This window comes from Ixodes scapularis, unplaced genomic scaffold, assembly GCF_016920785.2.
Source record: "Ixodes scapularis isolate PalLabHiFi unplaced genomic scaffold, ASM1692078v2 PGA_scaffold5__190_contigs__length_132052651, whole genome shotgun sequence".
In the NCBI taxonomy this organism is placed as follows: domain Eukaryota; kingdom Metazoa; phylum Arthropoda; class Arachnida; order Ixodida; family Ixodidae; genus Ixodes; species Ixodes scapularis.
In genome coordinates, this window is record NW_024609880.1 from 116,479,245 (window position 1) to 116,493,820 (window position 14,576).

At 46.9% G+C, this 14,576-nt stretch overlaps 1 protein-coding gene across 1 annotated transcript; it reads left to right on the forward strand.

The window, feature by feature from the left end:
• Nucleotides 1-1,794: 1,794 nt before the first annotated feature.
• On the forward strand, nt 1,795-10,891 carry LOC115329359. Its single transcript, XM_029990921.2, has 5 exons — nt 1,795-1,905; nt 6,914-7,053; nt 7,314-7,396; nt 9,668-9,754; nt 10,743-10,891. The coding sequence occupies exons 1-5, from the start codon at nt 1,795-1,797 to the stop codon at nt 10,889-10,891; spliced, it is 570 nt and encodes a 189-aa protein (XP_029846781.2).
• The last annotated feature ends 3,685 nt before the right edge of the window (nt 10,892-14,576 follow it).

A 14,576-nucleotide genomic window follows, 5' to 3' on the forward strand; every position in this document is an offset into this window, starting at 1 on the left:
ACGGGAACAGGAAAGTAGCACCCCCTGCCACGCTCCACACCGCCGAAAACACACTGGCCAGGCCCCAAATACCCACGATAGTACTTTCGCCGCCCGTGCATACTCTCGTCTGTAGCTCTACAGTCACGCCTTCGCTGCCAATCATATCTGAATGCGTAAAGACGGCATTTACGACAACCTCTTGACAAAGGCTTGTCTAATCAGTTATTGTCTTACTTTCGACATCAGTCTCCCGGTGAATGACGGCGCACGGTAGGTTCTGGCATCCGGAGGATGATTTTGTTGGGAGAGCGTCATGGTGTAGGATGATCACCCGTCCCGCGCCTCGCGGGACTGTCCCGCATTGAGGGCTCGTGTCCCGCGTCCCGCAACAAATTCCCGAATCTTCAAAATTTCCCGCATTTCACACTGTCGTAAAATTCACTTTTGAACTCATGTTGCTGCCAAACAAAGGGTCACGAGGAAGCACGGGGGTCGCTGGTAATCGTGTGATTCGCAATGGTACACCATTTTCTAGCCAAGCATTGCGGGAAGCGATCCTCATTCTTGCAGGAGAATGATGCGCATGCGCCGTTCTGCCTCTCCCCATGATGGCAAAATATTGCGATCAAATATTGCTCGCCAAAAGTAGAAAAATAAACTATTGTAATTATTTGGCTTTTCCGATTTTGACAAAATTTCCGGGCGCAATGCGGATAACACTTTCGAAAGTAGAACGCCAATTATTTGTTAGACGTTCACAAACTATGAAACACTCGACACAATACGTTTCAGCTTTAGAATATACATTTTAAGCGACTTAAAAATTCGCCGAAAAATGCCTCATTATGAAAGATAGGCCCCAGGAGCCAAGTTCGGCACTTATTTCGCTTGAAATATATGTTCATATAACTTACTTTTAACCAATTCTAGGAGAAAAGTATGCGTGCACTAAACGTAAAAACTTTGACGGTGTAGATAGCTGCATTCTTTATTCCTCCGGCCTTCAAAGTTGCGTCATCACGCAGTTGGGAAAATCGTTGTTTCAACCTTCTCTCGAATGCGATTTTTCTCACGAATACAAGGAAGTATCTTGCAAAAGTAAGGTCTGTCCCATTGTGTCGACAAGTTTCGCAACATCCTACAAAACATTTAGTTAAATACAAAAAATAGGCATGACACCACCATCACCGTCCTTATATGAACACACCGTTTTTCTTTGTGCGTACTGTGGACCTTTCCCATAAGTAAGCGACTCCATATATTGCTAGTATCCGGCGGCGAGCGCAGCCATAATATACCGCGACTACGCGTGTAAGAACTTTCGTGCGAAGTCCAACCGCCGACTGTGGCACCGAGGCCGCTCCCACGGATGAAGTTACACGGAGACGGCCGTTACCAGGGGCCTCCACTACGGCCCAGCGTGCACCTCGCTGCGCCGTAACGCCTGTGTGGCAACAGAAGAACGGAACCTCAGCCTATGTGGCCACCCCCAATTGCACAAAGTATTAAACGTGCCTTTTAGCTTCTTTTTACCAATGTGCGTAACCTCTTTCAACCTTTCGATCTGAACCAAGACCAAAGAAAGATAACAGTGAATACTCTAAAGATCACGTCCTTGCGCACTATCCCGGGATCAAAACACGCTAGCTGTGCGTCAGAAACAGCAGTAAACATCTGCACAATATTCGTAGCAGATGTTGTTTTCTTGTCAGCGAACCTGATTTTATTTTAGAGACGATACAATATAAAGAAAGCAACCTCTGTTACCTTCTGCCCACTTTCGTTTTCCTCTGTCGTACCGAAAGATACATAATGTTACGCACATCGGTCGTATGCGCATTATGCATCCTTGTATATGGACAATCTACGAAGACGCCCATCGAAGATGATCCTGACTATGAAACATTCCAGCACGTGGTTGTTGTACGTTTTTAGTTCCTTTTACCGTTCATATATTTAACTGGATTATTCGGGATAATTTCATGCTTTTCACAACAGGGCCCTATTTTATGCTCCTTCAGCATTAGCCAAACAGAAGCGTGACTTGATGCAATGTGAGGCACTTCATCAGGCGCGGTTAGTTCGCCTTGAAAAACGTCAAAAGGTGGCCTTATATGCGCGATACTATGAGAGTGCAATACAAATTATATAATTATGAGATATTGTTTTCAAGATATTGTCGCTAAGACAATATCTTGAAATTTTAGGTTTTTGTATAGACGTAGCTAAAAATGTTTAGGTTGATTTACTATGGTAGCTGCAGGTATGGCGAATTAACCGGTGTTTGCCGCGTTATGTATTAAGCCGGGGTCACACTGCTTGTCCATCATACACGCGAGGCACTGCGAGATCCGTGCTTCGAATGGCGCGTGACAATATAGTTCAAAGAGGAAACTTGGGCACGCGGCATTCGAACCACGGACATTGCGGTGACTCGTGTCTGCAGACTGTTTTTCGTATGGTGTATGAGCAGTGTGAACCCGGCTTTAAGCGAACGACCCACACAGAACACAATTTTTTACGCGAATATAGGTGACACAAAATAGGCTATATTGTTAAATTTATCTGACATATCAAAACACTATTTACCAAATGGCAGATCACTAGGGTGACCAGACGTCCCGTTTTGGCCGGGACAGTCCCGTTTTCGAGGTCCGCTTCTGCCGCCCCTATTTTTGTCCCAATAAGAAATCATGTCCCGTTTTCGGGACATGATTTTTTGTTATATATGAGACCATAATTTTACAGCCCAATCTTGCAGGATAAAGTCCCACTTAGGAAACTTCAATCGACGACAAAATACGCTCACACCAACGAAGGAACCAAAGCAACCCCTTCCAAATGAGTGCATGCGACTGAATCATGAGTGGGACTGTTCCCTATAGGCCCTAGGGCTTATTGCAATACGGTAACGTTTTGAAATGGGAGCAGTTATTTCATTAAAGTTTTTATCCCAATCTCAATATTTGAAAAGCCCCTCAACGAGCCGAGCCCCCCCCCCCCCCCCCCCCCCCCCCCCCCCCGCCTTCCAACTGCCCGCTGGGATGTCCCGTTTTCTACCTTGAGGAATATGGTCACCCTACGGATCACGCATCTATATATATATAAGAGAATGAATAAATGGGCTCGTTGGTACATCACTGAATGGAAAGCGCCGAATAAGCAAGGACGAAGAAGAGGACAGAGACGAAGTTTCGTCGGGGACGCATCGACGGCGTGCATGCGAGCGCTCCCCATCCGCCGGGTGCTTTCATGGACACAGCTACGATGAGTGACACTGTGGGCCCTGGGATCGCCAAGAGCCAGCGTGCCGAAGAAGGATGGACGACGATCGTCCGGGGTAATATTAACCGCACCGTTAAAGAATTCATGGTGGCCCAAGCTGTGAAGACCGAAGTCGCAGTACCGAAGAAACAGGAAGGCGACGCTGCCTCGGCTCTCGCCGCCAAGGAGCGGCCCACCGCAGCCAAGCGACGCAAGGGTAAGAAGACGATCCCTCTTCCTCCTCTCCCCATCGGGTATACAGTCCCGTTCCGACCACGGGGACTCGACTTTGCTCAAGTTTCGGCAGCCGACGTCTTATCAGCAGTCGTTTCGCAGCTCAGCCTCTCGCCGCGTGATGTGTGCTCCCTCGGCAAGTTTCGCATCAATCCGCGCAGTAACACGACTGCGGTCAGCAGGCCGGACGAGGTCAGGCAGCTAGCCTATCCGCATATTCGGTCTTTGGTGATCAGTGGTAAGACGCACGAGGTCACGGCTGACTTGGCCACTCCAAGCGACTCGACGCGAATAGTCGTACCGAAGGCCCCCTCCTTCGATGGAACCGAGCATGCGTAAGACAACCTGCTCAACTGCATAGAGCAGAACCCGCAATGGCAGATACTTCAGCTCGACGCATGGGGAAGTCACGAGCGCTACTAGTTACCATACGAGGCAAGAGGACCCCGACATAGTTCTACTTTAATGGGTTCACTTTCTCCTGTTGGCCGTACAGAGATAGAAACGAGGCGTGCGTCAACTGTAGACGAACTGGTCATCGTGCCGATGTGTGTCCCAACACCCGTCGCAAAACGAAGATGGCCCGCACTGCGAGTGCCCGCCCCTGTGCGCCATCTCGTTCCGAAGCCCGGAAACGAGCTTTCGGTCTCCAATCTCAGGCCGATTTACCTAACGTCTTGCCTGGGCAAGTTTCTCGAGCACGTCATACTCAACAGACTCCAAGCCTACGTGGAAATCCGCGACCTTCTACCGCACACCTCGTTTGGTTTCCGAGCGCACCTCAGGACGTGTTCTAAAAACTCTCGGAGGACATCGTCGAGAAGAAGAGGGAAATGCAAGCCTTGCTGGCCCTCGACCTCCAGAAATCGTTTGACAACGTGAAGCACCAAGCCGTTCTTAGTCCGATTTTTCGCCTGCACCCCAGGATCCGCACCTTTGCATACGTGAAGTCCTTTCTCACAAGACGCACGGCAGAAATTCGGCTGGTTAGCTGGGAGAGCACGTCTCGCCGACCTTTCGAGCCTGCTTGGGACGAGGTACGCCCCAAGGGGCAGTGCTCTCGCCCGATCCTCTTCAACTTCGCAATGATGGACCTTCCAGAAAAGCTGGCCGTTATCCCCGGCCTACATCATTCACAATACGCAGATAACGTTACTCTTTGTACTGAGGGTCACGTATTACAAGTGCAATGCTCGCTACAGACGGCCGCTGATGTCGTAGTGGACCATGCCAGATCCGTCGGCCTCGAGTGCTCCCACACCAAGTCGGAATTTCGTGTGAAGAGGGGCTACCACGAGCGCATTTTCTGGGACGAAGTCCAAGTCCTGGTCGACGGCAATCGCACCTCTGAAAGCGACCTGGTAAGAGTTCTCGACATGCACCTCAGAAAGGATCCGTTAAAAATCAGACGCCATTCTTCGAATTGTAAAGACGGCCAAGAGCACGGCGCGTCTCATTATACTTCGTTTCAGCTTAGGTCCAGACGCAGCCAAAGCTACAAGTGCGAGCTCCGGGCTTTCAGCATCCCTGCCAAGCACGCGCGCTCGTGCAGTGCAAGCACTGTTCTGGGCCACATACTCGCGCTTGTAGCATCGGCTGCGTCTGGACCGAAACTGGAACGAAGTATAGACACATCGCCAACAGGCGAGGCAGGGTCAACGAGGGTAACGTTTGCCGCATAATGCACGCGTTCGTCGTCAGCCGCGTCCTCTACACAGTACTTTACATGCGACTCACGACCACCGACAAGAAGAACCTGGATTCCATCATAAGACAAGTTTACAAACTGGCCCTCAGACTCCCAGTGTCCACGTCTACGGACCGCCTCATGCAACTCGGTATACACAACACGGTGTCCGACCTCGTCGAGGCGCACCGGAGCTCTCAAATCGTGCGCCTCTCCAAGACGCCCACCGGGCGCGCCGTCCTGGACAGGCTGGGGATCGAGCCGGAACCTTTGCAACAGGCCCCGGTCGACCTTCCGAAGACGATTAGGAAAATGTTGGAAGTCCGCCCTTTACCGGAGAATATGCACCCTCAACATCATGAGGAGGATAGAAGGGTATCCACTCGGGCTAGTTGGTGATTCATAGTTCCGAGGGTAAAAGCGCTAAAAACAACGGGCAAGTGTTGCTCGTCTCTTTCACTTGTCCGCTGTTTTTTAGCACTTTTACCCTCGGAATCGTGGGGAGCGGAGAAAGAAGAGAGCTCAAGAAGCAGCATCGTAACAACTCCGGCGTCCGTCACGTGGACGCCGCAGAGTATCCGGGTGGCTCATCTCGTAACGCCAGTTGATCGCCCTAGTAGACAGCGGCGGCTCCACGGCCTCCCACGCCTCCGTGACCACCAAAGCCACTGCAGTGGCGGAAGAGGCGGCCTGATCCACGCGGGCCCCCTCTCAACGACGATCACCAGCGACTGCAAGACGACAGTCCGCATCTTCGCCAAAGGCAGGGTGGGCGCGGTAACAGAACGAATCCTTAAGGCCCGCCTCTGACCGCACCAGACACCGTCTGGTGTGGGTTCCCACTCACTCGACTCGCGAGGGGAAGAGAGACGGCAAACGCATCGGCTGCTCGAGCAACATCCTTCCGAAAGCCGACCGGTAATGTACCATGTTCCCTTAGCGGCCTCGACCAAGCGGAGTCCCACCACCTTTCGATGTCCAAGGACTGCCTGACGGTGTTTCAAGACATCTTGCAACACTACCGCTTAAAGCAGAGTGTATCCACCACCCGACAAAAGTATCTCCCAATTCCAGGCCCTGAGGTGGAGACAGCTGAAGACGAATACCATCCCCTGTTTGGCCCTCCTGCGGCATACCTATCCCACCGTCTTCGACGGGAGTTGCGCCCGCTGCCCGCCACCGGACCCCGCGAACGGGGGACTAGCCTGACTAAGGCCACCATGGCACACTTGTTTTGGGATTGTCCCTTCGACCCACCCTCACCTACTATGCGTGACTTCGTCGTTCACCTTCGAGAAGGAAAAAAGTACCCGCTTGATCCTACTTAAACCGTGCTTCTCCGAAGTTCGGACCCAGACATCCAAGCTGACGTGGTCTCCCGAGCGGTTAAGATCGCAACGGAAACCACGACGACCCCGCAAGAAGCGAACAAGCGTCCGGCGTCCGACCAGGCGTGAACATATGTGCACGTGCATCCCTTTCAGAACTGAGAAAAGCTGCCTCGCATGCATTCCTTTTTTTTTTTTTTAACACAACCTTAATTTGTTTTTTTTGTTTTTTTTTCAGGAAGCCGCGGTAGGTGAACGCCTATCCTGCGGCTCTCTGTTTTGGTATTCCCCAATAAAGTTGTTTCTCTCTCTCCATCTCTCTGCAAAGAACAGTCTGCCAATGGGCCGGAGTATATTTTTGTGTGTCGTTAGTGCAAACAAAAGTGTTAATGTGCTGTCTTTTTGTTTTGTTTTCTAGTTTCCTAATCCTGATGAAAAACTTTTTGTAAAATATGCTACATATCATCCTTTACCCGTGGCGGATTGCTTTTGGAACACTATCACATGCGAGAATGGCTCATATGCGCTTCACCTTTGGATGCGAATCAATGGAACAGCGTAATGCCCACTTTATTACTCTTAAAATCACCGATCACTTAAAAACAGTACATGACCAGTTGTCACAGCTTCCGTCGCTTCCCGCGATTGGCTCCTCATAAAACGCACTTGGTGATGTTGACATCCTACAGGCTGCTAACATGTAGCGAGATAATTGCGACTGGTCACGTCCAGACGTTTTTAGGTTGTCAGTGACATAGAAGGGCCTACCGATGCTGATATATCTCAGGTCTGCTTATAAATGCTCTTGTATTGCGCAGCCGTAAATTTGACTCACCACTCCGGTTTGAAACCAGCAAAGGACGCTCCAAGCCGAACATAATCTTGCATAAACTCCTGCCAAGTATGTATCTATTTACGCATATTATATTCACATGGGAAACATCGTCTCCCCTGATAATGATCGCTATCACAGGTTGCCAAGGCACCCCGCGGTCGCTAAGATTGCAGTTGCACTGAAAGTACGTGGCCAATGCCCTGCCTGATTCTGTTTTATCATTTGGTGGTCATATGTAAACCTATTTTCCCGCATGCCTTTGAAACTATTCCACGAAGCTCTTCATAGTGGGCTTCTTCGATATTACTCAACTGTTGCAACTATTCAGAAAAGGAGATAGTGCGGCCTAGTCTCACGGTCTCTGTTGGAGGACTAAGCGTCTAAAATAAAAAAATGGTATGACAGAGAAAAAAAGGCTTTTTTGCCGACGTCCTCACAAAGCATGTGAAAAGCCAACAAATTCATCTTACCAATCAAGCTTTTGACAATTTTTACAATTTTTTTTTTTAGGGTTGATAATAAAGTATTTTTCAGGCCTTCAGCGATGCTGTTATCGACCTCTTTCGAAGTTCGCGTGCCGACCCCTGTACAATGGCGAACAACTGATATCGTAGAACGTGCAAGTCATTCCATAAGATAGCGAACGCCGGAGGGCGGCCAACGCTAGGAGCCGACGAGCCAATCATATAGCGCCGAAAGCGCTATATGATTGGCTCGCTGCGATCATTACCTTTTTTTTTTTATTTGTGGGGGTGGGAGTGTGTTTTTGCCTTCTAGACCAAACAAAGGCATAAAATTTGCTGTGACGTGGCGGTTTTTGTCCGCCATTGTGCAGGGCGTTCACAGCTGCCAACAGACGACAGTATTTCGAAAGGGGTTCATATTGTAATTGTTTTCGATGCTCTGCGAATTTAAACAGTACACATGTTTTGCACCTACGACACATTATGTCGAACGCCGGCAATCACCATGCATGGTGGTGGAGTGGACGGCCGTTCGCAACGAGAGCCATGGTAAATTCCGCCGCGCTCGGCTGTAGCAACACTACCCCCTGTTGGCAGCTCTTCGATCCCTGCACCATGACGGACCAAAATCGTAACGTCACGGCAGTTTATGCGTGTAGTTAGAGTCAAAAGCAAACACACACCCCCCCCCAAAAAAAAAAAGTGATAAGAGCAGTGACGTTGCAGTTTCGGCGCTGTTTGATTGGCTCGTCGGCTCGTATCGTTGGTGACGCTTCGGCCTTCCCTGTACTTTATGACCCATGGGATAACTTGCACGTTCTCGGTGCCAGTTGTTCCGCCATTGTGCAGCGGAATAATCCGCACGTGGCTTTCGAAACGGGTCTGTTGCTAGGGGTCCGAATGATCGATTCATTGGCATGCCTCTCGACAGAGTATCTGTCAAGTTAGAGAAAGAATGCGTGGCACGGAAGAGAGGCGGCCGCACATTGTTGACTTTGCGGGACGCATTTCGTAGCGGCAAGGGACGGCACTTTTCAAAAGTTGTCTATGACAGGAAACGCTTTTGCATCGGTTTTGTCCTTGCTTAGCCCGTTCTTCCGTAATCTATATTCCCCTTGCTTTTTTTTTTTTTTTTTTCATCACGTTGTTTCCATGCTTTGAGCGCACCTTCGGGGCGTCCTTTGTGAGTACGGGCGAGTAGTCCCACCGCGAGCCCGTCCGGGCGGCGATTGGTCGGCGGCGGCTCCCGAGTGCAGGCTCGTCGAGACGCCGCCGCCGGGGCATCGGGTTGTGCTATCCGCCACACGATACACTAGCGCTGTTTACCAGTACTTCGCGAAGTCGTGACAACTGTACTACGAGCGGCTTTTAGAGCCCCTCGTTAAATAATCTTGGGACGCGTAACGAAGCTTGTTTTGCCAACACGACAGCCCTTCGCGTCAAAACTTCGTCGGCGGCATGCTGAAAGTTACTGGTTGTAGCGCAATCACACAAACGCCCCTAACATTTTGTACGTACTGGCTGAACGTAGTCATCGTAAACTCGAAACATTTCTTTCAAATTCGCATGTCAAAAAACTAGGTGCCTTTGACGAAAATGCTTGGCATGTCAACGATTTTCCGAGCGGTCATTCTACGCCTAAGAGCATCCGCGCGGTGTGAAGTCAACCACGGTGCGGAGCCCCGCCCTTCCCTAGTGTGACGTCACGTGCGTGTCATATATTGAACACTTTATAATCATTAAATTAATTTATTAGGTGCAATTGAAGTTTTTAACTTAGTGCGTCTTAATAAAGCGAAGACAAATACATAATTTGTCTACTGGGTTATTCTTGTTTTGTGTCGCAATTCAATGTCCCAATGACCTATTGCAGATGACACTGAACTTTCCAAATTCCCCTTAATGTATTTAGACGAGACACAAGTGTGTTTCGTTGTTCGAGTTCCAAAAATCAACAACGGTGAGTACAATCAGTATTGAGTAAAGTTGAACAGCTGTTAGAATGCGCGTTGGTTGCTTGGGACTGAGTAATAAAGGAAGTACTAATAATCGATTCGGTTGCTATCTTTTCAAAAGTCGTAGTCAAAACAAATAGCGCATTTTCATTGCGCGAATTTCGCACGCTTCAAGTGTAATCCTCGATTACACTACAGCTCCTTCAAATCAAACGCGACATAACAAAATAAATGTCTCTATTTAAGTTTTGTCATTAAACACGAGGACGCGACATTTTCTAATACCACCCTTTAGTCAATAAAAAGAGTTTGCAATTCATTCGCGAGCTAGAGTTAATATAAGAAACCATGTAATATTAGAGTTTAATCTTCACAAACTTTTCACGGTGCAGTCTGACACTGGCATTAAAATAAAAATTTGAAAAGAGCATTATTTTCGTGTTTGTAACCAAGCGTTTAATCTCTAGATTTTGATAATGATGTCTTGAAGCCATGTTTCGTCAACTGTTTAAAAAAAATTTATATGAGGTTGTTAGTGGGATTTTTAATAAACTCACTATTTTGTTTCGAAATAGGTTGAGTTCAGTCAGTGTTACAACTACGCGCCTGTGTTTTCTTCTCGTCGTCATTTGTATTGGCTGTTAACGTAGTATAATTTCTTGGAATTGTTTTGTCGCTTATTCTTTGATCTAATGTTTTAGTTATGGCATACACACTGTGCCTCGTCTATAAGGTGTTTGCATGAAATTTATTTCGGTGTGGCCACAGTGACTTTAACCGACGAACATTGTTAGTTGACAAAGCAAACATTAAAACCTATACCAGACGCCATAATAGAGAGCTAGGCACTTATTTAAACATCGGTCGTAGCCTATTTTAGAACATAATGACTCTTGAGTTCTGTGAAGTTTCAAAATAAAAAGTTTTGTTCCAGTCGATTTTGATGTTTCGGCTTCAATATTATTTCTAAAAACACATTCTCTATTTTTACAGGTTGTGTTTTATTTATTCGAGAACAAAATGCAACTTGCGAAAAATGCCATCAAAATTGTGAAACTATTTACGAAGAAAACTGTAATGTGACTTTGGCAAAATCTCCATATAAAAGCACCTGTCACAAAGAACGTCCTCTTCAGTGTTGAAACTGCTCTGTATATATTACTTGGAGTCTGCATGTGTCTGTACGCAGTAATAAAGAAATAAAATTAAAAGTTTGAGTCATTTATATATTATAGAAGTAACCCCTGTATTCCCGATCTAAAATAAGCGTTTTCTTTGTCTTTGAGCGCTACCTACAAACCAACCAAGGCCCCGCCATGCAAACCGAACCCCTGCCCACATCTCTCGCGCGAGGAAATGCAGTCACTGGTGGCTTTATGAATGTAATATTTAATTTTGAAGTGATAGTCTGCACATATTCAAATACACAAGTGGTGGGAAAACTTTGTAAGTTTGAAATCTTTTTTTTTTTAAGCTACATTTCTCATTTGCATATATTTTGCAGTAATTTATTGAAGGGCTTTATAACGAATAATGCTAGAGTTGTAATAATGAGTTCGTGTGACCATTTTAGAGCCTCAATCTTTGATGTGTACGTTTTAAATCTCAGTATTGCAGGGCACTTGCAAACGGACACCTTACTTCCTAATATTTTATTTTAGATATCTTGCCAGTTGCTCTTTATTGCTCGTACTCTTTATCGCTCGCACCATATAAATAATATACTGCTGACCAGCATGATATTTATGTACGATGCATTCTGAAACGCACACCTGAGGGAATTCAGACATATCTTATGAAGAACATCTAACGTCCACCATAACATAGCTGCCTTTCTTGCCCGTATTATGTCTTTGATGCCAAGTTTAGAGTAGAAAAAAGTACGAACTTTCTTCTGAATGATTGTCCCCTTTTTCCTGTCATCTGTTTAAAAGGAAGCTGAAATGGCCCTTGCAAAAAACGAAAACAAGTTAGAGGTGAATTTCAGAGTATTTGTTTTCCGTGAATCTGAAGATAACGTTTTCCCCGAAGATGTTATGTAACGCCAGAAAACACGAAAAACCTTCAACCAGTCGTTACGTTATAGGGGTGTTGGACAAAATACTCGATAAAAGAATTTAAGTTAAGTTACTAAATACCAGGGTTGTGCAGAAATACTCAAAAATGTATTTGGAAATACAAATACTGGGATACATTAAAATAGTAGCTAAAATACCGATACTAAGATACATCTGCAAAAATGTATCGCGATACGTATCGGAAATACATTTTAAAAAGAGGCAAAAAGTATTTGGAAATACAAATACAGGAATACATTTTAGGGAGGGCAGAAATACAAATACAGAAATACTGATAGTGCAATACATTTTCCAAATTTTTTGAGACGCCAACTGAGATGAAGCTTGAAGTTTGAAGTGCATGTTTTCGATCCCGAAATTACTTTCCTGGAGGCCTGGCACTTTGCCTTGAAGGTAGTGGTTTCGGACGACAAGGAGTCTTCAATGGGCCCCAAAAAAAAACGTTCCATCAAGTGCTGGCCGCGGTCACTTCCATGACATCCTGTCTCTCTGACGGGGGAATCCTGTCAACATATGATCACATGATATCACGGTGAAATGAACTAGTATTCTTTTTCTGTAGGTGGTGTCCTTAACATGAAACTTTACCACGCTACTGTATGAAAGGACAATACGTTGTAGGTTACCCCGCTGAAGATCGTGCATGCAGTGTCATTTGCAATTTTTGAGAATAGTTGACCACCTGAAGCATCTTGGAATACATGTCTTATTTTTTGTTGTGGTTGAAAAAACGATACGGTGGCATCCCTGTTCTGAAGGTCCTTACTACCAGCCCTCCGCCAGCGACGCACGGATTGCAGTCCTCAAGTTTTGCCTAGCATTATTCGAACAGAGACCTTGTGGATTGCGAGCTGATATTGCCGGCACAGGTGCGAGCTGTCCGAGAAACAGCGGTCTCGAGACGAGTCGCAGGTGTACGAAGTCTGGGTCGGCACAGCGAGGCAACTTCTGGCCTCCTCCTGGGTTTCGGATCACCAGAGCAACAGGTCACGTTCACGTCGGCTGATGACGTACCCTTGAGCCGTGCAATGTTACGGGCACAGCCGCAGGTGCATTGGAATATGTGTTGAACTTCACAGCGTGAGTTTTCCTACTATTTCAAGTCAACCACCGCCACGCTGGTGCTGCAACGGAATGTGACTCAGCTTTGCCGGCTGGGTGTACTATGTACGCCAAGGCGAGAGAGGCGGTTAGCAGCGGGCATTGGATGCCAGCAAACAATGACTCAAGAAATCCCTACCTAAGGACCTGCGACAGAAGATGCTCTGACTCCACTCCTGGCTCGCCACCTACGCAACACTTCTCGGAAGAGAGAAGAGGACGCATAAGAAAATAGTTTGCAGAATCAAAAGGAACCTTGGTCGGCATAGTAACAATGCCCCAGCATCTCCTTGACTCTGGTACACTCAGAACTAAAAAAAAAAATAAAATGCGTTCGGACCTGTTTCTTCTTTTTTCAGGGGGGGGGGGGGGGGGAGAAGGGGGGGGGAGTATTTCTCAAGAGATGTAACGAAATAGATTTCATCCTGATTGTATCGCGATACAAAGAAACATTCCAAATGTATTTCGATACAGGAATACAGATACTGGCGAAAAAAATGTATCGCGATACAGAAATACAGATACGAAATGTATTTCTGAAATACTATCGCGATACATTTGTATCGCGATACTGCCCAACCCTGCTAAATACCTGCTTCATAAAGCATTTAAAATACTACTAAAGTTACTTTCACTGCAAAGTATCTGGGGTAGAGTAAAAATACTTCGATATGTAATTCAATTGCTTTTGAAGCTACTTCCGCATTGCGTAAATTGTATCGACGTCTGTGACAAACAGAATTATACAGTTACGCAAATTTTGTTTACCAAAATGGTTTATTAGCACGCAGCAACACAAAACGAAAAAACAAAAAGCATTCGTCGAGCACTTTAGGACGCGGACGCCGGCGTCCGGCGCTTGGCTCTCGCGTTCGACGAGTGCAGTGGAGGCAAAGGTAGCCAGCTTTCGGTCTACCCACTATTCCCTCCGATCAGAGCTCGGCGTTCTGACGTCCCGGCTCGCTCTTGTCTCCTCCTCTCCCCCAGTTTCTCGGCGCATAGGAATGCCGAAGAACGAATCACTAAGCTAGAAGAATAAAATTTTTAAGCCACACCCTCGATTTCCTAAGTTGCCAGCGACTTTACCTGCCAAACTGTTGGGGGTGTTGTAAGCTTGATCTCAGTCGTAACTAAGATAACATGAATTGATGTTCTCAAGATGAAAGCGAGAAAAGAAAACATAGACACTGCCACCTCTGGGACTTTTTAAAAACGCGCTGCTTCAACTGTATAACTTCCCCAAGCCGCAAAGGTTGCCCAAGCGAAGCGGTCTGTCCCCAGATGTGTTTGCCAGGTGTTTTGCGGGGCTGCAATGCCGCGCATTGACCTTTACCCGAACCGGATATCGCTTCCTTGTGCTGACCTTTTTCTCTGCCGACTGAACTTTCTTCGACAGCGTGTTCTTGTGTGCAGCTGCGTGATTAGAACATCGTACACGCCGTCAGCGATCACATTTTATCCGGATCCGAATTAAACTATCATTCGCCAAATAAAAAAAAGAGAGCTGCGGTATGCACAAGCGCGTAGCAAAATGCCGGAACAGCGCTACGACGATGCCACCATTTAAATGTTTACTCATCAACGCAGCAGCGAAAATAAAAAAAAAAGAAACAAAACACAAAGAAGAAGGATGATCAACTCAGGAGCA

Bases quoted from the DNA above. Each gene is read 5' to 3' on its own strand.
- LOC115329359 (XM_029990921.2), top strand. From the start codon at position 1,795: ATGTTACGCACATCGGTCGTATGCGCATTATGCATCCTTGTATATGGA. The intron at 1,906-6,913 runs GTACGTTTTTAG...TTTGTTTTCTAG, and splicing joins CATTCCAGCACGTGGTTGTT to TTTCCTAATCCTGATGAAAA. The intron at 7,054-7,313 runs GTAATGCCCACT...TGTATTGCGCAG, and splicing joins ATGCGAATCAATGGAACAGC to CCGTAAATTTGACTCACCAC.